The sequence below is a fragment of the Prionailurus viverrinus genome, chromosome C2, assembly GCF_022837055.1.
Source record: "Prionailurus viverrinus isolate Anna chromosome C2, UM_Priviv_1.0, whole genome shotgun sequence".
NCBI lineage: Eukaryota > Metazoa > Chordata > Mammalia > Carnivora > Felidae > Prionailurus > Prionailurus viverrinus.
In genome coordinates, this window is record NC_062569.1 from 84,138,513 (window position 1) to 84,160,427 (window position 21,915).

General features: G+C 42.1%; 2 protein-coding genes across 2 annotated transcripts in view; one reads left to right on the forward strand and one right to left on the reverse strand.

The window, feature by feature from the left end:
• Positions 1-21,915, forward strand: part of LOC125175770 (phospholipase A and acyltransferase 1) — a 76,261-nt gene that overhangs the window by 49,273 nt on the left and 5,073 nt on the right. The gene's annotated exons all lie outside the window — the stretch shown is intronic.
• Positions 1-21,915, reverse strand: part of LOC125175769 (probable cation-transporting ATPase 13A5) — a 119,365-nt gene that overhangs the window by 22,946 nt on the left and 74,504 nt on the right. The window contains 10 exon segments of the mRNA XM_047876599.1: positions 1,020-1,116; positions 4,723-4,832; positions 6,548-6,590; positions 8,787-8,866; positions 10,218-10,343; positions 12,531-12,691; positions 13,491-13,615; positions 16,784-16,901; positions 19,096-19,252; positions 19,827-19,913. Coding sequence (XP_047732555.1) covers positions 1,020-1,116; positions 4,723-4,832; positions 6,548-6,590; positions 8,787-8,866; positions 10,218-10,343; positions 12,531-12,691; positions 13,491-13,615; positions 16,784-16,901; positions 19,096-19,252; positions 19,827-19,913 — 1,104 coding nt within the window.

The window sequence follows — 21,915 nt, forward strand, 5'->3', positions numbered from 1 at the left end:
CAGAATGGTGCAGTTACATATAGGCAGGGTGACATGAAACAGGGAGGAATTTTCACAGGCAGCTTCAGTATTTGTTCCAGAAGCCGTTTTCATAGAACTATGGGGATCTGCCAGCCTGACCTCCCAGAGGCATATAAAGGCTTGGCCAAGGGCAAGATCTAGTATGTTCTTAGTGATAAAGGCAGAATTTGAATCTAGGTTTTCTGACTCCCAGTCCAGTTTCTGTTTCTACCCACCTGGCTGCCCCTTAGCCCTCTGTGTGTGATTCTTGTGCATGATAACCCACCAGATGCTAGAGACCTGTGGTCCTCATTCATGTCTCAAATATCCCAGGAAAGCAGTATAGTAATAAATGCTCTCTGAAGCACTCCCTGAGTCTGTTGGATCATTTTACTGTAGAGCAAGTTATGACTGAAATAATGAAGATTTTCAACTTATACATATCTCTTCCATATAGCTATTTAATTTGTAAGTGATTATTTGTAAGTGATTATTTTTATCATTTAATTGCAAGTCTTTTTTTTTTAATTTTTAAATGCTAATCCTTTACTAATGACATGTCTATGTGTCTAACTTCTGCGCGACTTCAGAAGTAAAGCTCCAATATGTGAGTTTTTCTAGTTTTTGAGCCCTTTAAGGTCAAATTCCAGAACTCCTCTTTCTTTTTATCTCTTCTTAGTCTTTTGCCCATAGTTGGAGACTGACTTCTTGTTGAGTTGTATTTGCGCTGTTCTGAAGTTCTCTTCATACTCCAAGTGGAGAACTAAATGCTTGAAGAGGTCAAGTATCTTAGGTTATCTAGAAGAAAACAGCACTGCTAGAAAAATGATCTCTAGCTACTTATTTCTAGCTCCATGCTGTGTGTGCAGTTATGCCAAGTTCCCAAGTTTGCAGACATCTGTTTTGAGAAATATCATTTATTTATAAAACATTAAATCCTGTGTAGGACCCACACCCCCAAGTACAAACCAAGTATGTAAATGCAATTAAAACTGGGAAGAAATTATTTTGGTTCATACCCAATAGAGCAGTGATGCACCAATAAGTTGGATTATGCCATACATGGTCAAGTATTTAAATACCCCAAAGGATGAAACCAGAGCAGCTCGGCCTTCTCTGTTTAAGAAAAGATAAAAATAACTGGTTATGCATAATATACATCTCCCAGTCTTTTATATTTCAAAGGGAGTTCAAATTTAATAGCTTGTTGATATACATTCACTTAATCAATGAGTCATCGTCTCAATTATTTGTTGAAACACTCATCTGTTCATTCATTTTCAGCTTCTATCATGACCTCACTCATTGACTCACTTTTATTTAGGGCTTATAAGGTACCAGCATTGTGCTAAGAGTCATGGAGGATATAAATGAATCAGGCACAGTCTTTATTTTCAGTGAATTCAAAAGATTAACACATATATTACAAACACATGACATTATGATGAGATACAAAATGTCAAGCATTGACTCAGCTGTGACTCTTTACATCCTAACAACAGGCTTCTGAGAACTGAAGTCTGTATGTTTTGGAGTCCCATGGAGACATTAAGCTAAAGGACAGGTGCTTTTGCATGTTAGGAAGTATGGGTGTGACTCCAATATGTGAGATGAATTGGCTTTTGTTGGTTTCCATACTCCAGAGAGAACCCATGGTAATAATCTGAGCTGGTGTGCCCTTCAAAAGACATAAAGACAACAGTAAAAACCGCAGGTTAAAAAGTAAATATCCACCCCACCTTGAAAAATCCTGTTTGGCTGCTATTCCCTTAACTGAGGCTTGGTGTGGTGGTGGGTTATGACAGGCCAAAGAAGACAACAACACAAGGCAGGAACACGTGATGGAGGGATGGTGAACTTGGCAAACAACCCCTCCTGCAGCCTGCTCTCATCAAAGCAGAAGCGAATTCACATGGGGGGGCAACCCATATCACCACCACCACCACCACCACCCCACATTGACATGGGCATTAGTGCTACTTGAAGCCTTTGTCAATGAAATGAGGACTCGAGAAGGAAAACCTTAAAAGACAAACTAATAACCACCTGGGCTCAGGCAGGATGAGAATGTTTGGGAGGGATGGGCCAGGATGCGTTGGGCAGATGTCCTCCACCAGGCTGTGAGGCACTAACATTTGTTTTCAGCACAGAGGGTGCAGCAGCAGACAAGCTGAGAGTGGGTCAGGCATGTGAAGCCTAGACCGTTTTCTGACATAAACTTTGTGGTTTCATCCTTTTTCTCCTTTTGTGAAGGGCTCAAGAAGCCATTCTAAATAAAGTATGGGTCTCCAAAATTACTCCTATAATTATGAATTTTAAGAAGCCAATTCATTTATTTATGCAGCCTACAAACATTCCTCCAGTGCTCTGTTGTGTCCAGCTTAGTGCTGGGCACAATAATACAGAAATGAATAAGGTGCAGTCCTTATCCTAAAAGGCTTCCACTCTATCAGCAAGTCAGTCATGTTTCAAAAGATACAAATGAAAACCTGTGGACCTATGCATTTAAAACTGTACCTCGCTACCCCTCTGGAAGATGTTTTCTCAGAAATAAGCATACATCAAGGATAGCAAGGGTAAAATGGGCCTAACAGAGCTGAACCGTATCTAATTTTTATGAATCTAGGAAATAAAAAAGCAAAGAGCTTCTACCTTGAGTCTTACTAAACCATCTGCCACTAGAGAAATTTTACACCATGATGTGTATCTTAAAACACTGCATTCCATTCACAAATGAATTGGGCCATGTGTGTGAGACAGCATCTGAAGTTCAAATTGCACTGCCTCTCAGATGGATCAAATAGGCACTTGTGAAACCATCCAAGAGTTTAAACTCCCTCCACACCTGTTGCTCCAGCTTACCCTCCATAACTCCCACCTGAGAAGCCTCCCAACAGGAGGCTTAAGGAGGCTGAGAAGCCTGGGCTATTGGGCTCTACACTCTCCAGTTAAAATCCCATTTCTAAATGTGGCTCTCCACTTCTCCCACTTGGAATGTTCTCCCACCTCCTTCCCGTTTACATACTTCCTATCCATCCTTCAAGTCCCAGTTCCCCTCCTGAAACTTTCCCTCCTGGCTTGAGTTACCAATCGGAACTACTGGAACAATTACCATATTGTTTGAGCATTAATTTTTTTTAAACTAATTTGTTGAGCACTTCTCACTGATCAGGCAGATGATTCTCCGTTTTGTGATTATATTTCTATCTCTCTGTACCTTTACTGGAATATGAGTCTTCCAGGACAAAATCTGTCTCATCCTTTATCCACCATATTTCCAAGCACAATATTTTAAAAAGCTCCATGAGTTGTATTGACGTAGGGACAGGGTCCTGGGCACTCTCATTTCGTAGTCACTGGCTAGGAACCAAATTTAAGGCAGTAGAGAGTAAAGAGAGGACTTGGAGACAGTCTCCCTAGACAATCCAGTAAAACATAGTGCCTGCTTGGCTATGGATGAAGAAAGAGAGTTCAGATTGCTCTGAAGTTCTGGGGGCTCTAAGGACCAGATAGTTCTCAGAAGCAGAGAACATGGGAGTTAGGAAGAGGAGTCTCCTGCTCTGGAGGCAGGAGAGCTGCTGATGTTTGAGGGTGTGGAAGGACACAGGGGCAGGCACCCCGAGATCAGAGAGATGTGTCAAGCTGTCTATTTGCTATGCAACCAGACATGGGCATAGAATTTCAAGCCTAGCACCTTTAGGTGAGTAACTCCTGCTAGTAGGTGCCCATTCAGATGCACAGATGCACCAGGGGACATGCTGGAGAACTTCATGTTCATCCCTTTGGAATAAACTTCAAGTTTCAGGGATGTCTTTCAAACCACTGGCTGTGAAGATGGCCTAAAGTTACCCCACAGTGTTACAGGGAGCAACAGAAGAGTACGATTTGTGAACAAAATATAAAACCTAACGTTTTATTCTTAACTACATTTGAAGTATGAGTAGACACGAAAATCAGTAATGAGAGCAGAATGGAGGTGAGGGAGCTATCTTGACAAAATAAATGGTCTTTAATTCCTTCCCCTTCCCTCAATTGTATGTCTTGCGATCATTTTGGATATTTGCTGATTGGTAACTTGGAGAGATAACATTATCTGGGGAGGCTATGTGATGGAGTGTTTTCTTTATGCTGCCTCACCCTTCCCGATCCCCAGGAGGAAGGTTCCAGTAAGCACCCAACATACAAGATAAGGGAGAGAAGTAAGAAATGCAATCAGTTTTTTTTTTTTGTTTTTTTTTTTTTTAATTTTTTTTTTCAACGTTTATTTATTTATTTGGAACAGAGAGAGACAGAGCATGAACGGGGGAGGGGCAGAGAGAGAGGGAGACACAGAATCGGAAACAGGCTCCAGGCTCTGAGCCGTCAGCCCAGAGCCCGACGCGGGGCTCGAACTCACGGACCGCAAGATCGTGACCTGGCCGAAGTCGGACGCTTAACCGACTGCGCCACCCAGGCGCCCCGCAATCAGTTTTTAAATATCAACTCTACCTTTCAACTGTCCATACAATATAGCCTTTCATCCTTTCAGCCTCGGCAAAGGTCACTTTTTGTGGTTTTTACCAGCATTCCCAAGCAGCACAAATGGCCCCTTAACTGGTGCTTGGATAGCACTGTACCCATACCTCTGTGTGACACTTATCACTTTAAATTGTGGTTGAATTCTGTACAGAGCCAGACAATGAGCCCGTCGGTCATGAGGGTGGAAGGGAACTAGTGGCTTACCTGATGAGATGAGGCACACACGCGATGTTGGCTATTTTCGAGGTGAAAGGGGAGGCCACAGATGCCTCCTGCTCTGACAGCGAAATGCCCGCATGAGCCATTTTCAAAGCCTAGAAGGATAAATCCACGTTACACCCATGACTCCTCGGGCCACGTTCTATTTGAACACCATGAGCTATTCTTCACATTATTGAGTTTATAACCCTGTAAACTTCCAGCCCTGGGTGTCTGTTTATGCTGTCCCTCCACATGGAGTACTATCCCCCTCCAGATCCAGAAAGTCATCAACCAAAGAGGCGCCAGCTAAATGATGCTCCTGGGGCAAAAGAGTGGTGCGTGCGTTCATATGCATGTGTGTGCATTGCTTGTGCGGATGTAGATGTGATAAGCAAAAGGAAGGAATCATTCAAGAAGTCAACTGAAAAGGTGATAGCATTTGGATGGGTATGTGTGGAGGTCTTCCTCATCACAGTTCTTACACTCAGCAGACCATCTTCACGAACGATAGGAAAAAATATCAAATCCCCACCTTTCCTTAGGCTGCCTGATATAGCCAACCAGTTAACTGTTGGGACGAAGTACGGGGCTCACAGCATCTTCACTGGAGACAGGGACTGAATCGTACTTATCACACATCCTTCCAGGACCTGTGTTGCCTCACTAAAATAAAGGCTAATTCATTGTCGCAAGACTCGAAACGGCCCAGAGAGAGCATAGAGCAGACAGTGGCCAATAAGGAGGCCAGAGTCAATTTTTTAATCCCATAAGAATTGTATGAGCATAAAATGAGATTTCGTAGTTCTGTAGTTCTGTAGAACTGCAAAGCATCTGTTTACCGTGGCTGGCACATACTAAATTCATGTTCAATACACATTAGAATAGTTCCTTCTCCCTCTATTCTCTCTTAGTATTTTGTATCTCTATTACATATTTTAAGAGCATCTGTTTTATGCTTGTGTTAATATATAATGTTTAATGTTTATTTATTTTTGAGGGAGACAGAGCATGAGCGGGAGAAAGGCAGAGAGAGAGGGAGACACAGAATCCAAAGCAGTCTCCAGGCTCTGAGCTGTTAGTACAGAGCGTGACACAGGGCTCGAACTCATGAGCTGCAAGAGCATGACCTGAGCCGAAGTCGGATGCTTAACCAACCGAGCCACCCAGGGGCCCCTGTTTGGATTAATATTATGCATGATTCTTTCCACCACTAATGAATTTTAGGGGGGCAGAGACTATGTCCTTTTTTAGCACTTATTTGTTTTGTTCTAATTTCTACATAATTATGGGAATGGGTAACTCATTTTAGGTTTTGAAGCGTAGACTAACAACGAGCGTCTTCTCATGAAACATAAGGTAGAAAAATTCATAATAGATCTCTAAGCGTGAACACAATTTTTCACAGAACTTAGACGAAAATATTTAAAAAGAGAGGAACTCTTTTTAAATATTTAAAAAGAGAGGAACTAGATCCTAAGGATCTAGTAGGCTTTAGAAATACAAAGCAATCCCGTTCAGTTTTGTGCTGAAGATTTTGTACTGAAAATATTTGTTTACGCACATAAATCTTCAAGGTGGGCTATTATTTCAACCATATCTTCAACACTCAGAGTCTAAAACACGTACTGCTTTCTCTTGTGTATGGGAAGGCATCTGCTGAGAATTATTTAATTTAGGCCTGTCTATAGTTTGTCATAGCCACATAGTTTGGTCTGCGATTTCACTGATATGTTATGCATACATGATTTTATACATAATTCAACACTTTAAACCATCAGTTTCAAACGTTTCCTTCACTCGGCCTTTACCACTCATGTGTTCTACTCACCCCACAGTCATTAGCTCCATCTCCGCACATGCCCACATAGTAACTGCAGGGGACGGATAAAACACATTAATGCCTTAACGCCTCTCTTGGGTAATTTTCATCACAACCAACTCACACGTGATGTATGTGTGTGTGTTGAACACACGTGGCATCAGGCTCATGGCAAATGACTTGGAGAGAAATATCCCCAGAGGAATAAGGCCGTTGTATTTGTTTCCACCATTTGGAAATGACAGTGATTTTGCCAAGGACGGCCACCAAGAAGATTACACATTTCAAAACAAGTCCTGGGTGATTGTATCCATCAGGGCTAAGCTTAAGCGTGTGCAGCCATAATCACAGCACTTCCCACACCTGATGCACCGAATAACCTGATCCATCTGTGTTTTTTGGTGGCTGATGCCACTGGAAGTTTAGACACTAGGATGAGAAACCTTTGGGAAATGGTTGAACAGATAGAACCAAAAGCATATACACATAATCTTGAGGCATTCTGGAGTGATATGAGAGCATATGCTCCTAATCTCTACCAGTTTGATGTGCAAACACCACAGCATGAATAGAAGAGTAATAACAAAACCAATACAGGCAAAAAATAAAGTTCTTGGACAGTTTCCTTATGATTAGCTGACACATAAGAGATGGTCATTTTTATAAGTCAAAAATGGTCAAAACAAACAAACTCATAAGATTCAACCCAATGTTTGTCAGGTTATATACGAAAATATTCTTATAAACATTTCATGGGCTCACACGCATGTCATGACTGTGTACATTTGCTGAAGTGGGTCCTTTTCTTCAGGCTCAAATCACATATTTAGTCTTTATATCACACAAAGAATCTTACATCTTCAAGTGCTCCCTGAATTCAGAAGACAACTCAGACAACCTTATGTGCATTGTCAGTGATAAAGTCAGGAGGAATAAGATGGGGAAATCGAGAAGACAGTTCATTCCGAGACAGCATATTTTCCTGAATTGATTTTTCTTTAAGAGAATATAGCTTTTCAAAAGTAAGCATATAAATTGGCAAAATTTCTTAGGCATTGAGATGGGTAAAATTACTTTCTTCGGCTACTGTCATGTAATGACCATGTAAGTAAAATAGTCACTTAAACACTGGCTACTAACCCAGCCTCAAGGCATTATGGGAGTTGATAGGCATTCTTTTTAAAACTTCCCTAAGAATGTTTTGGCAACACAAAATAGTGAAAGGCAGTCTCCTGATTTTAGCTACTACTTGTCAGTAATTATCTGAAGTTTCACTACTCTCTTTCCTTTTCACTTTCTGGAAATATGTAGCTCAGAAATTATAACATTCCCAGAAAATTATAGGTAGGTCTGGTCTCAAGAAGAACCATTTCACTCTGATGTACATGGTTATCTATATTTTTGAAGGAGATTAAAAAAAAAGGACTTTTTTTTTTTTTTACTTTGGCCTCCATACCCAAACCATGGCCAGGGCCAGATACAGTGAGACTATCATTCCACCTCTTTTCTACTGGTCGTGGAATCATTCACATATCTTCTAATGGACCAACCTCAAATAATTCCAGGGGATGACCCACACACTTCCTCATTTTTCTCATTCTGAGATATATAAGCCCCTATTTTTTCTATTCCCCACATTCAAGCAGAGGATCTTCCTTTAAGATATGCTGTATGGGCCACAGAAGGAATGCTGTATGGGGTAAGCAGGTTCCAAAATGGCTCTATGATTGCCATCTCCTGGTGTTCAAGACGTTATATAAAGCCCTTCCCTGGGTGTGGGCTAGACTCAGTGACGTGCCTCTAATAAAGAGAATACAGCAAAAGTGATGGGATGTCTCTTCTGAGATGAGGATATAAAAAATGGTGATCTCTCTCTGTCTCTCTTTTGCTCACTCTTGTGGATGCCACACTATGAGCTGCCTTATGAAATGATCCATGTAGCAAGGAGCAGAGGGTGGCTTCTGTCCAACAGCTACAGGGAACTAAAAAATCCTGCCAACAGCACGTGAGGGAGGCCAGTGGCGGGTCCCTCCTCCTCCAGCACTGAGGTAGCTGCAGTCCTGCCTAACACCCAACTGCAGCCTTGTGAGAGGCCTGAGCCAGAAGACTCAGCTCGGCACACCTGGCTTTCTGACCCGTTGGAATGTAAAATAATAAGTGGTGTTATTCTAAGCCACTAAATGTGGGGTTAATTTGTTACGCAGCAATAGTTAATGAATACACTCTCCTTTCGTGCAATAATACCTACTTTAATTTCTGAAATTCTTCAATAAGACTAGATTTCTTCCCAGGAAACATTCTTGCAAAAATGGTTCCATTCACCAGGATCTAAAGAGAAAAACAACTACTGCAATAAGATTAGGATGAAGAACACTTTTTTTTAATTTTTAAAGTTTGTTTATTTATTTAGAGAGAAAGGGACAGAGAGAGAGCAGGGGAGGGGCAGAAAGGGAAGAGAGAGAGAGAGAGAGAGAAAGAGAATCCCAAGCAGGCTCTCTGCTGTGAGCACGGACCCACCATGGGACTCGATCTTATGAACCACGAGATCATGACCTGAACCAAAATCAAGAGTTGGACACTTAACCACCTGAGCCACCCAGCAGCCCCCAAGGACACTTTTTTAAAAAAATAACAGCCCTGAAAGTCATTCCCAGCCACTGTTTGAATATAGCAATAGGTGGTGTATCGTTAGCCCAAATGTCAGGACAGGGAGAAAGGGGACTCAATGCTTTAATATTTAACTTTCACTTTCATCTCCCATCACAACTTTATGACTTTTTTCCTGGCCATTTTTCTGAGATGGGATAAGCTCTAGTTAATAATAGCTGAAAAGCAGCAGAGTATATGGGACAAAAATGCTTAAGGAAATACAGTTCTTTCTACTAAACACTATCACCACAATTGCAGCATAGATAGAGGAAAAGCGATAGGTGAGGAGTAGAGACCAACGTTCCATTCTCAGCTCTGGTCCCACTAGCTGGGCAAAGCTTAGACAAGGGACCTAAACTCTCTGAGTCTCAGCTTCCCCATCTCCTCAATTAAGTACTGCACTAGAGCTTTCTAGAAGCCTCTGGGGTCTAGATTCAATGGTCTTGTCTGTTAAGGTGACAGAATTTTCAAGAAACTGCTAACAGATGGTTGCTTGCCCTCAGCTTATCTCCTTCACACTGACAGCACAACCCTGCACAGCACTATTTTTAAATAGACACACAGAGGACAAGATAACAAATGATTTTGAAAATAAACCACGGGGTCTTTGTTTCCTGCTGCTGTAATTTAAGAATCCAGACAGGAAGGGGAATAGAGCTCAACCTGACATGAGTTGGTGGCTTTCAGAGAGAGGCTGACCCACAAAACAGGCAGCACATTTGGAACTATTTGGAGGTCCTCCCTGCTGGGAAGGGAAAGGAGGAGGCAGACTGGGATTGGGCTGGCCATGGGGGGGGTGAAGAGCTGTACCAGAGCTCAGACTCTGAAGAGGGGGTCATGTGCATGTGCAGGATCAGGTAGGGCTGGGGAACTTCTGAAGGAGCACCTTTGGGGGTGTTTATTCCCCAAATCTGAGACAACCTCACTGATCATCACCTTCACTATTCTCTTCTTCTTTTTTTTTTTTTTTTTTTTTTTTGCCTCACTAATTTGAGAGCAAAACAAAACACTTCATTTCACCAGTACTTACTTTTGGAAGCAAGCTGTTGAAATGCTGAAATATCACTTGGTAGGATTTCCCACTCATTGCAAAATGGTAACAGCTCCCTCTTGCTCCATCAGGCACCGAACTGTTCCCAATGTTAACGCAGGTTTCCTAAATTCAAAAGGGCATTGTTTCCACATGGGCTCTTAAAGAATGTCTCTGCTTTCCTATGTTTTATGGAAGGAAGTGTATTCAAGTTATGCAATAGTGTGAGGGCCAGCAAATACATAATGTGCAATTTGTCCATGGAACCTAGACTCCGATGAAGAAGACACTCAAAATGTCCTTCCCAAATTATATGAACATATGAGACATTGACAACACAATGCTCAGGATCATGTCCTAGGAGTTCATACCTGTATGTCAGTCTGCTGAGGAAATCCTTCCGAGGTAGTGATTCCAAGGAAGAGTAGAAAACATTCTTCCCTCCTCTTTCCTCTCCTCTTCATGCTTTTATTTCCTAAGATCTTTTACCAGTCATTCACTCACCAATCATTCCCCAATTTCTTCCTTGTAAAATAGGCAGACTCTTTCTTCAGAGCCTAGCTCCTTATAGCACCTGCCTTCTCCCCACCTCAACAGGCAACATGTTCCTTCATGGTGTTCCACTCCTCTTCCATGCCCTATGTTCCATTGCACCGGCTCGTTCTCTCCTGCCCTCCACTTATCAATGTGCTCCCATCACTGCAATCTAGCTCTACCTGGCTCAGCCCCAAGAGAGAGCACCCGATGAATGCACATGCACTCACAGTGTTGACAGCTGATCATGCTTTTTCATGCAACATTTCTCAGGGGTCCTTACATTAGTGTAGAACTCTGAGTTCAAATAGCATAGAAGGTGAGAACATTCTTTTCACTAGAGGAATTCATCTTCATATTCTGAATTGGGAGGCAAGGAGATACACCCCTCTCTTTCCACGCCCCTTCTCCCAACTGCAAAATAGCCAACAAAAATATGCTTAAAGCATTCCACATGAGGCAAGGAAAGAATTCCTTCTGCTTTCAATAGAAAGTTGGATAGGGAAAGTGGTGGGAGGGAGCCAGACTACCCAGCGATGGCCAACACTTCAGTAAAGGTATTAAATTAGTGAGTGGGTAGTGTGAGTGGACTGTTTGTTAAAAATTAGTGAAGACCTGATTTTTATCACACAGTGAAATGGAGGCAACATGCATTGACACAGAAGCAAGTGAGTTTGCAAGGATATAAGCACCAGAAATCTGCTGAAAGTGCAGATAGAGCTGTCATCTTTTACAGCCAATATGATGGGGTTTGAGCCAAGTAGGGGTAGGGTCACTGTACAGTTGTGCAGTTTGTATACTGTACAAGGCCTACTCTACATTTAACAATCCAAAGGGCTGGTCAGCCTGAAGGAAGGGAGCATTTTTCTAATTTATCACCTGGAGGACCATCTGGAATTCAGACAAAGGCAGAGGTGCCACATTTAATGATAGGATGTCAGGCTGCAGCCCATTTTTTTCACAAAAGCACAGGAAAGTTGCTATCTCGAAAAGCTTGACACTTGCTAACTTAATGTCACGAACACAGCACAATCTAAATGGCCATGGATCTGGGGGCTTCTGGGTGGCTCAGTGGGTTAAGCGTCCAACTTCAGCTCAGGTCATGATCTCACAGTTAGTGAGTTTGAGCCCCACGTCGGACTCTGTGCTGACAGCTCAGAGCCTGGAGCCTGCTTCAGATTCTGTCTTCCTCTCTCTCCGCCCTTCCTCAGCTTGCAATCTGTTTCTCTCTCTCACACACAAAATAAACATTAAATTTTTTTTTAACTTAAAAAGTATTTCTGAAAAGTCTTTAAAAAAATAAACAAGTAAATGCCCATGGATCTGGGTGCTATCAGACAGACCTAAATTTGATTTCCTGCTCTGCAACTTGCCAGTGGTGTGTCTTGGGCAAGTTTACCTTGTTGGACCTCAGTTTTCACATTTGTGAATTGAACAGTTTGTCAACTGTATAGGCCAACTATGAGATTCAAATGGGAAATATGGACATAAGTTCCCAGCCACATTGGAATCATGGGCTGATGCCAGCTCCCAACCCAGAGATTTGGATTTAACCAGTAAAACCTTGGCACTGGAAGCTTTAAAACTCTTCCAGGTGATTTCTTCATGCAGCCAAGGCGAGAAGTGCTAGTGGAAATGCTAAATGCTTTGCAAACTTCAGAACCTCCAGCTGTGAAGGGTTTTGACTTTGGTGACTTCTAACGCCCAGAGAAGGCTGCCCAGGCCAGGGCTATATGCCATCGGCCCAGGCCACCAAGGGGCCTTCTAACATTTGCTCACATTCTTCTCTGGTCCATTCTCCTGGTTCTCAACCAGCTGCCAAGTCACAGAGGCAGGAACAAAATCTTCTGGTTCATTGGCTTCAACAAGGATCACTTGGCTTCCTCCAGGAATCATTTCAGAATTCTTTGCCACAGTAATCGCTGTTTGAAGGTTGTCACCTAGATGACAAAGAGAGTCAGCTTGCTTTCTGTGTAAATCTCTCAGCAGCTCAAATTGAGCTCTGCCTCCTCTGAGTGGGCATACCCCAATATTGGTGCTCTTTGGGGGGCATTTCCCACTTTTGGCCTTATTTGATAACCATTTGTCTGTCCCTCTGTCTCTAGTGGTCAAAAACAATGTCTGCATCTCCCTGCCACAATGGCAGCATGTCTTCAACACTGAATATTTCCAAAACATGCAAGGATGAATAAGGAAATGGTTACGTGCTTTTTGATGAACCCTCAGAAGACTGAGAGCCCCAAGTGGTGAAGATAACACGGGCCCACTCCGATCGCATGGAACCATTTTGGGGATCCGGATTGCAGTCAAACAGAGACTAGAACACTGAGGGCTGGGCCATGCGTGGACTGGATCAGCATATGCTATGCCTGCCCCACAGCCCTAAAGGACAGCTCAGTAGAGTCTTACACCCTTTACACAGAAGCCTCACTGGGGTTCTTGAGCACGTATCCGTTCTTGTGTTTAAACATTTACTGTGAGCCTATTAACTCTGGACCAAGCCCAAGTAGGGAGAAGGGGCATTAGACAAAGAGAATGAAGTATGGTCTCTGCTACCAAATCTCACAGTCATCTTGGAGCTGCTGCACTTGTGCCGCAAGAACAGGAGTCAAAGAACAGTAACACATGACAGCTAAGTATTTTTCCTTCTGCCTCAGCCACATGAACCCACTTAGCTCACATGGTCTTTTTCTGATGCCTGGGATACATTGAACATGTCAGGCCTCCAGAAGTACACACCTGTAATCATCACGGTCCTGATGCAGGCTTCATGCAGTTCCTTCAAGACTGACTTGCTTTCTTTTTTCAAGCGATTCTCCATTATGAGAAGTCCCAGAAATGTCAAGTCTGACTCCACCTTCTCTCTTGGGATTCAGGAGAAAATATTAAACTTATTTATGGAGTCTTGACGGTTGAATTTATTTCTTCCTTAAAAAACTTTTTCTAAATTTTATCAATGTAATGCATGCATATGTTTTAAAAATAAAAAAGAACCCAAAAGCTTATGATGAAAACCAATAATCCCTGTCTCCACCCCTATTCACCCCCTCTCCTTCCCTGGGGCAACTATTTTTATATCTTTTAGCAACTTCTTCCATTTTTCAACTCCATTTTTTAAAAGAATGTGTTTATCAACCAACTCTTCTCTTGGTTTCTAAAATTTTTGTTAATCACACATATTTTGTTTTTAATTTCAAAGACCTTTTTTGTGACCTGGTAATCAGTTTAGTTAGGCATTTAGTAAGTCTACGGGATACTACGGTAACAGTTGAATATGGAATCATTCCTTTCAACCTCCATCTGTAACCTCCAGAAAATATATGATATCAGCTAAGCCTTCAAAAAGTTATCAGAATTTGAAATTGGAAGCTTGGAGTGTAACTGGGTTACACTCATTTTATAGGAACTCACCTCAGGAATGGAATAAATCTCAGGTGACTTTTTAAAAAGTCAACGTGGGGGGCCAAGATCTCTTTCTTAATCTCGCATTGTTCCTTTTTCTGCCCAGGGAGGAGTTAAGATTGCAGAAGGAGCTGGAGACTTAAGGACCTAACCTTGTTGGGTACAATCTCCCATGTTCAGTCCTGTCCCATGTCTACCTTCCACAGTACGTGATAGAGCTGAGTCTCTGCCTGTCAGGCTCTACAGGGTGGAGCAACTTCCCTCTCGCCATCTCTCTCTCTGGCATGGTATAGACCACACTTCTTCCATCCCTACTGATTCAGACTCCATTCACCGCCCCCCACCTACTTTTCATCTTACAGAAATGATAGAAATCTGTCTGCACTTAATCACCTCTCTAGTTTTCTTTGATGTTATTTATTTTCTATCATGCTGGTAGGACTTGGGAGATAGAAGAAATAAACACGCAAGTCAGTAAACCTTCTTCAAGAGAAAGAGCAGAGTTGGATTTCTTGATGAAAAATATTACTCAAACTTAGATGGGAACACAGTGAGGAAACTTCTCTCTGGAGTACAGAACAAGTTACTCCATCTTTCATTCAAAAGTCCACTCACCAATCACTCTGTTTTAGACCTTGTATTGGGCACTTGCTGAGTACTCAGATTATGAGATATGAATCCTGCCTCAGTGATCTCGGAGAATATTAGGAAAGACCTACCTTAATACAGAATGTGTTAAATTTCTATCATTTAACTTCATAGCTGTCTATTATACATTGGATTCATATTTTCCCATTAGCTAGAACTAAAACAAAGAATCGTCCCACCAGTTTCTTCCAGTTTTGGTCTCTGAGGACTCTTCGGTTTTTCACCAATTCAGGCACTTGGGCCTCTTGCTACCTTGCAACATTCCCGGCAAATCCTTGTGTCAGGGCCCTTGCACTCACTCTTCTGGCTGCCTGCAATACTCTTCTTCTGGATATCCTCATGCCATATCTCTGTTCAAATGGCACCTCTTCAGAGGACTTTCCCTGATCACTCCAGGTAAAATGGTATCATTATCTATCTTTCCCAATTAGGATATAAGCTTCTGAGGGCAAAGATTGTCTCACTTCAGAATCTTCAGTGCCTTAAAGAGTATCTCGTGCACCCTCAAACTCAATAGAAATTTGCTAAACCAATGAAAGGGAGAATTTTGACAAAGTATTTCTTCTGTTTGCTAGTGTGGGGTGTTTTATTTTTCCAAAAAAAAAAAGAGAGAGAGAGAGAGAGAGACAGAAACTCCTCTACTTCCCTTTTATGACACACCAGTTTTTAAAGAAGTTTTTGATCTTTCTGATTCGAAAACTTTGCGAAATATAATTTGATTCTAAAAAAAAACACTTTTCCCTTACTCTGTTTGAAAATAGTAGCGAAATTTTAAGAAGCATAATAGGATCCTGATATTCTCTGGGAAAATCTGAGATGATTGGAAATCTAGCACATTTGATCATCACTTTCTTATTCTGTTATATTTATAATAATGTCTACTCCTCAGTGACTTTTAAATGAGAACATCACAGCTACATTAGTGTGTGGCAGCTGGGTGGTGGCAATATTCCTGGTCAAACTACATGAATTTTTTCTTCACACATAACCTTAGCTTTTGTTATTAAAATTTTTGCCTTGAGAAATTACAAAATCCTGTGTGTTATGGGTCTTGGTGCTTGCTCAAGAATAGCTAACACCTTTAATGTTAAATCTGAGAGTGCCGTAATTTATTTCATTGATTTCAAAATGAGCTTTGTGATTCTATTTAGAAGATTAAAATGTCATGGCTGAAAGGCTCCTTAAAGATCATCCAATCCTACACTTGAGAGACGAGGGAAATAGACACAGTGCAAGGAAGGGACAAAGATTCTATTAGAACACATGGACATAGCTTGTAAACAGTAACATTGAACCAAGGATATCCACATCTTATGTGAAGGTGCTAGTTCTACATAAGTGAGGGTTTCTCTATCAGCAACACTACATTGAAGATAATGCATAGTTTGTTATTCAATGTTCCACAGTATTTCACTACTCTTTTGTCTTAGACAATTCAAAAATAACCTTTAAAAACTGAGAAACATTAAAAGAGAAAAGAATCTGCAGATTATACTCTAATGAGGACATCTTATCCATTAATGTAAGAATACTGAATCCTATTTCATATAACTCAACTTAGACTCACTACATCTCCAGGTCTGAAACCAGGTTTAAAGCATACTGGAGGTCAGTGTGTCACAGTGCCCACTCTCTCCTTCTCAACCCGTTTGTACGTGGGACCCCCAAACCAGTCAGCCACATAATGTTCCAAGATTGAAGGAGTGTTGGTTATTTTTGATTGGATGATGGACTGCCGGGCAGAGATAGCTCACTGACAGCTGGGAGTCAAGAGATCTGGACTACCATCTTTGTTCTACCTCCAACCAGTCTTCCCCAGTGTGGCTTACGGTTGCCCGGCTCCAAGTTAGGAGATTGGATGAGACGACTTTCCATCTCCAGGAGGCTTCCTCGTGATTGGAGCTGTCCTTCTGTCCATCTCCAGCATTCATTTACTTCACACACACAGAGCCTGCTCTAGTGTCGATATCTGACTTCCTTACCTGGCTAAATTCTCTACTTCTGAAAGCTTCTTCATCTTCAAGCCTTTATGGGCAAAAGCAATGACACGGAAGCCTTGTATTGTGTATTTCCTGAGTTCCTGTGGGAAATTCTTGGGTACTGTCAGGTGAGAGGAAAGAGGTAAAGGTAAGGTCACACTGAAGGCTGCCCACCTCCTAAGCAAGACTCTGGGATCCAGTCACTGTACCTTGTTCTAAAATTCCAAAAAAAAAAAAACTTTAATAGAAAAACTACAGCTCTGGCTAAAAGCCACAACTTCATTAGGGTGCTCTTATTATTCTGACAGAAATGAATGCCAAGGATGCGCCGGTCATCCCCTGGGTGTCAACTCCACTGGCTGGCTTTAATAAGGATAGACCTCACGACTATGTCTACAAGGATAAAATGAAAACAGCTGATCCTCTGGATCAGGGGTCAGCAAACTAGAGGCCAAATTTGGTCCATTGCTTGTTTTTGTAAACAAAATTTTATTGAAATGCAACCATGCCCCTTTGTTTATCATCTATGTCGGGTTTGGGGTCACAATGGCAGGGTTGAGCAGTTGAGACAGACACCATGTGGCCTGCAAAACCAAAGTTATTTTCCACCTAGCTCTTTGCAAAAAAGTTCGCAATCCCTGCTATAGAGGACAGATGACACAATGCCAACGTTTGTGTATTTTGGCATGGTAGTCATTACCAATATTACAATATTTGTGAAATCTTTATGGCTCATAGGATGCCTAGAAGAGCATTAAAAAGAACAGTGTAATGGAAGTGTAGTGGCTTAGGTAGCAAAACACTTGATTTCTAGTATCCACTCTACTGCCAACTAGCTCTCTGACCTTGGGCTTGGTAGCTCTCTCTTCTGGCTCCTCAATTTTCCCATCCATAGAATGAGAGGGTGTGGACCTCAATGTCCCCATTCAGCTCAAGCTTCCTGTAATTCTGTTTTAATTTTTTTTTTTTCAACGTTTATTTATTTTTGGGACAGAGAGAGACAGAGCATGAATGGGGGAGGGGCAGAGAGAGAGGGAGACACAGAATCGGAAACAGGCTCCAGGTCTGAGCCATCAGCCCAGAGCCCGACGCGGGGCTCGAACTCACGGACCGCAAGATCGTGACCTGGCTGAAGTCGGACACTTAACCGACTGCGCCACCCAGGCGCCCCAGGCTTCCTGTAATTCTAAAATGATCCAGAAGGTGGGGATCAAGGCATCTCCTAGCTCTCTATTTCCTAAATACAGGGGGAGAAATCACTGAAGTTATTAGCATATGTCAAAGATCTGAGGTCAGGACAAATAAGAATTGGAAGGGCTACCAGAAGGATGAGAGGTGAGAAGTGACTGGCCCAAACCCTTACCAGGGAGCAAGGGCAATAATCACCAGTTAAAATTTCAGGAAGATACTCACTTGCATCTGTGAGACTGAAAAAAAAAATGTATAGCAAAATATAGGCCATCAGTCTGTGAGGGATAGAGGGATAGAGTGTTAGAGGTCATGGGAGTTCTGAGGAAGATCAAGGTCAGAAAAAGGGGCCGCTTCTAAGGTAAAAAAGGCTCTAAGTAGAGGGAGAAGTTAAAGCAATCATTTGCCAAATCTAAAATTGTGTGCACAAGTTGATGGCTATCAGCAATCATAGGGAGAATGCAGATGAAAATCAGGAGAAAAAGGCCAATTTTATCCAAATGAACTCATTTGAATGCAACAATATCCTTACAAATCTGGGCTGCCGCTTAGTGCATATGTTTGTAAGACAAAGAGACAATACAAATCAGCTCAAAATCTAGCCCAGAAAGATGAAATTGCTGTGAAAATGATCAATTGCATTGCTCTAATACCGTCTAATTTGCTCTAATCACTTTGTGTGTGTGTGAAAGATTTATCTTGTCTGTATTCTCCTTCCATTGACCGGCACGAGGCCCTTACATGGTGCCAGCCCCCAGAGGTATCAGGCGGAGCGCCCCAGCTGCAGGCTGAGTGCAGGGCCCAGACCTGTCCCATTATTCCCTTCACACGTTCCTGGTTTGCTCACCCTTACGTAGCTTCCTGTTCTGGCTCCTGATATTTGCTTCATATCTCCTTCCCTGATACCCCATTGTGGTTGGACTTTTCTGGATGGATCAAAGCCAGATATTTACTCTCTGCCTCACGGCCTTGAAATGGTCACCTCTGTCTTATCAGATCTCCTGGGCCCACTTCTCACTCACTGAGAAAACAATCACTTCTACATTCATTTAGTCTTGTGTGCTTTGTGTGTTTGGGCTTCTAAAACATTTTTACCTCCTGAAAGAGAGAACAGGGTCAATTAGTACCTGTTTCAGACTTGCAGAACTTGGCCAGCATCTCCGGGGCACCCTTCATGTACACATGGAAGTGATCCTCCCCTGCCACCTGAGCAACCACAGACATCCTCTGCAGGCTTGAGGAAAATGGAAACTGGCGCAAGATGGCTATGGCTTCCACGGGACTCTGAGACAGCACCAACAAAGGGGAGCTTAAGATGCTTGTGAAATTTCACAGATGCACACCAACAAATAGGACTTGCTCTGCAATGAACCCAGGGACGTCATGAAGTGGTATGTTTGTCACAACATTGATACTTTTCTGTCTGCCTCGACGGCGATTCCCTCATCAAGTTGTCTGGTTCTGCGGCCTTTCCCTTTGACTGCCTGGAGAAATCCTAATCATCTTCCAGGCCAAGTTCACAGGTCCCTTCCTCTGTGGCACTTCTCTCTCATAAATAGTATTCACTCTCACCTCTGAACGCCTGCAGCTCTTTCTTCAGCCTTTATTATAGCAGTCGGCCCAGGGTATTGCACTGATTTGCACCTATATGGATTTTTCTACCAGCCTCTGTACTCCTCCAACACAGAGCCCCACACATCTAGCTCTGAAATCACTCTATCCCTTAGCACCTAGTGCAGTGCTCTAGCATAAGACAGGTTCATGAATAAATTTAAAAATAGATTCAGGAATGAAGGGACTATGGACACTGTTAGTTTCAAGGAGAAAGAGCTGTCTGATTTGAAAAAGCAAGTCATACCCAACTGGCTTTTGGTCCTGGCTTTATTATTATGTTTGAACCTGGCATCCCAAATGTGCGGTAGTCTGCATCACAATCTTCCATTATCTGTTTCAAAATGAAAACATTCATAAGATTCCTTAGAGCAAAATAGTAAGAAAGAAATACCTCTCATTTGCATAGCACTTGAAACTTTTCAAAGCCCCTTCTACATATTTTCTCTTGTAGGCCAATTATCTGAATACCATCATTGTCAAATTTCTGTTGCGTTATTAAGGACCTTGTTGGAGAATGTCAAAAAGCCAGAAATATTGTGACTACAGTTTAAGTGGTAATTGATGGAAGAAATGCCGGCTACAGGCCAATGGCTTTTCCTGAATGGTATGACTAGTAACTGGATGAGAATTTAATATAGCTGAGCATATCAGCCCTCAGTTGAGTTAGGATTGGGTCTTGAGATAAACCTGGGATTAATTCTTATTCTGTATCTACGTTACTAGCCTAATTGGTTAGCTAGAGAGTTAGCAAGTTAGCTGCTGACAAATTAGAAAGCATATTTGAAAACAGTTTGCATTCTTTGGAGGTTGCAACAGTATAAGTTACACCATTTGAGAAACCAATATTAACCTAAAATATAGGAAAGGCAGTCAGATATACAAATCAGAAAACAGGAGACAACATTTGGCCTCTGCTCCATCACTTACCTGTTTAACATTGGGGACAATGCCTCCATTTCTCCAGATCTCAAATTTCTTCTGAAAAATATTCTGACATCCCTTGTAGCACTAAAATTATTAGCGTCTACAAGGATATTTCCCCTCCTTATGTTTCATGACAGGTTCCTATCCACCAAAGGATATTTAACTCGAGACTGTTTCTCACCTAGCTTTAAATTCTGCAAATCACTTTGCACTTCCATACTTCGCTTGGGGTGGATACCACTGCTCTTAAAGACAGTTCTTACAGAGATAATCTTAGCAATTTATGTTCCTGCACAAGACCCCAACTTGTATGTCATTTGTACAAATAGACCAACACCCCTCGATGGAGAAGAGCCACCGTCAGAACCAGGATCAAAGTCACATATAGTAAGAACGACCCTAAGCAGCTCATCATTGTGTCTACGTGAAGGACGCCGGTGAGGGCAATGTGTAATAATTACACTGATTCCTCTCCGTTAAGATCCAGGAAAGTGATTATCCCTTTGTGTTTAAGTAGAAGATTTCTCCACAGCAAATGCTTAAATTTTAACTCGCTGGTATCAAAAATTTCCATGTTTACCAGGTTTCCTCTTTTATTATTTTGGCTTCTAGAAAGCTACAATTTTGCCAGTACACACTTTTTAAAAAAATTTTTTATAAGTTTATTTATTTTAGATAGAAACAGTGTGTGTGTGGGGGGGAGAGAGAGAGAGAGAGAGAGAGGGAATCCCAAGCAGGCTCCACACTGCCAGTGGAGAGCCCAAGTCGGGGCTTGAATTCATGAACCCGTGAGTTCATGACCTGAGTCAAAACCAAGAATCGGACACGTAACCCACTGAGCCATCCAGGTGCCCCTCCCCCTACTATAAATCTATACATCTATAAATTTGCCTTTCTGTGAGGTGTATTTCATGTCCCTGCAGTCATGTGCTTTCATTCCTTTAACATTCTGTTTAAATGCTGCCCTGTAGTTAAGATATCATTGTCAGTAGCTTGAAAACGTGTTTTGTTTTGGTTTGGTTTTTTGACGAGCAGAGTAACATAATTAACTAAATAGTGACTGACTGACTGAATGAATGAATGCTTTTCACTTGGTGGGCACTTTTCAATGCAAGCAGCCCCTGTAGGTTCATAGGATCAGTGCTTACCACAAGTCGGTGAGTGAGGCATTATTATCACCAATGCACACCTGAGGTAACAGACTCAGAATCTTGGTTCTGGATTTGGGGTCACACAGCTAGAAAGTGATGGGGTCAAGAGGTCTGCTCACCATGTCATGACAGCCATGAGAATGGGTTTATACCCTTCAACTGTTCATACTCAGCTCAAAAAATTGATCCAGTTGGACTGGGAAACCTTCAGGCTAGTATCTAGACCTATACTGTCTAATACAGTAGCTACCAGCCACC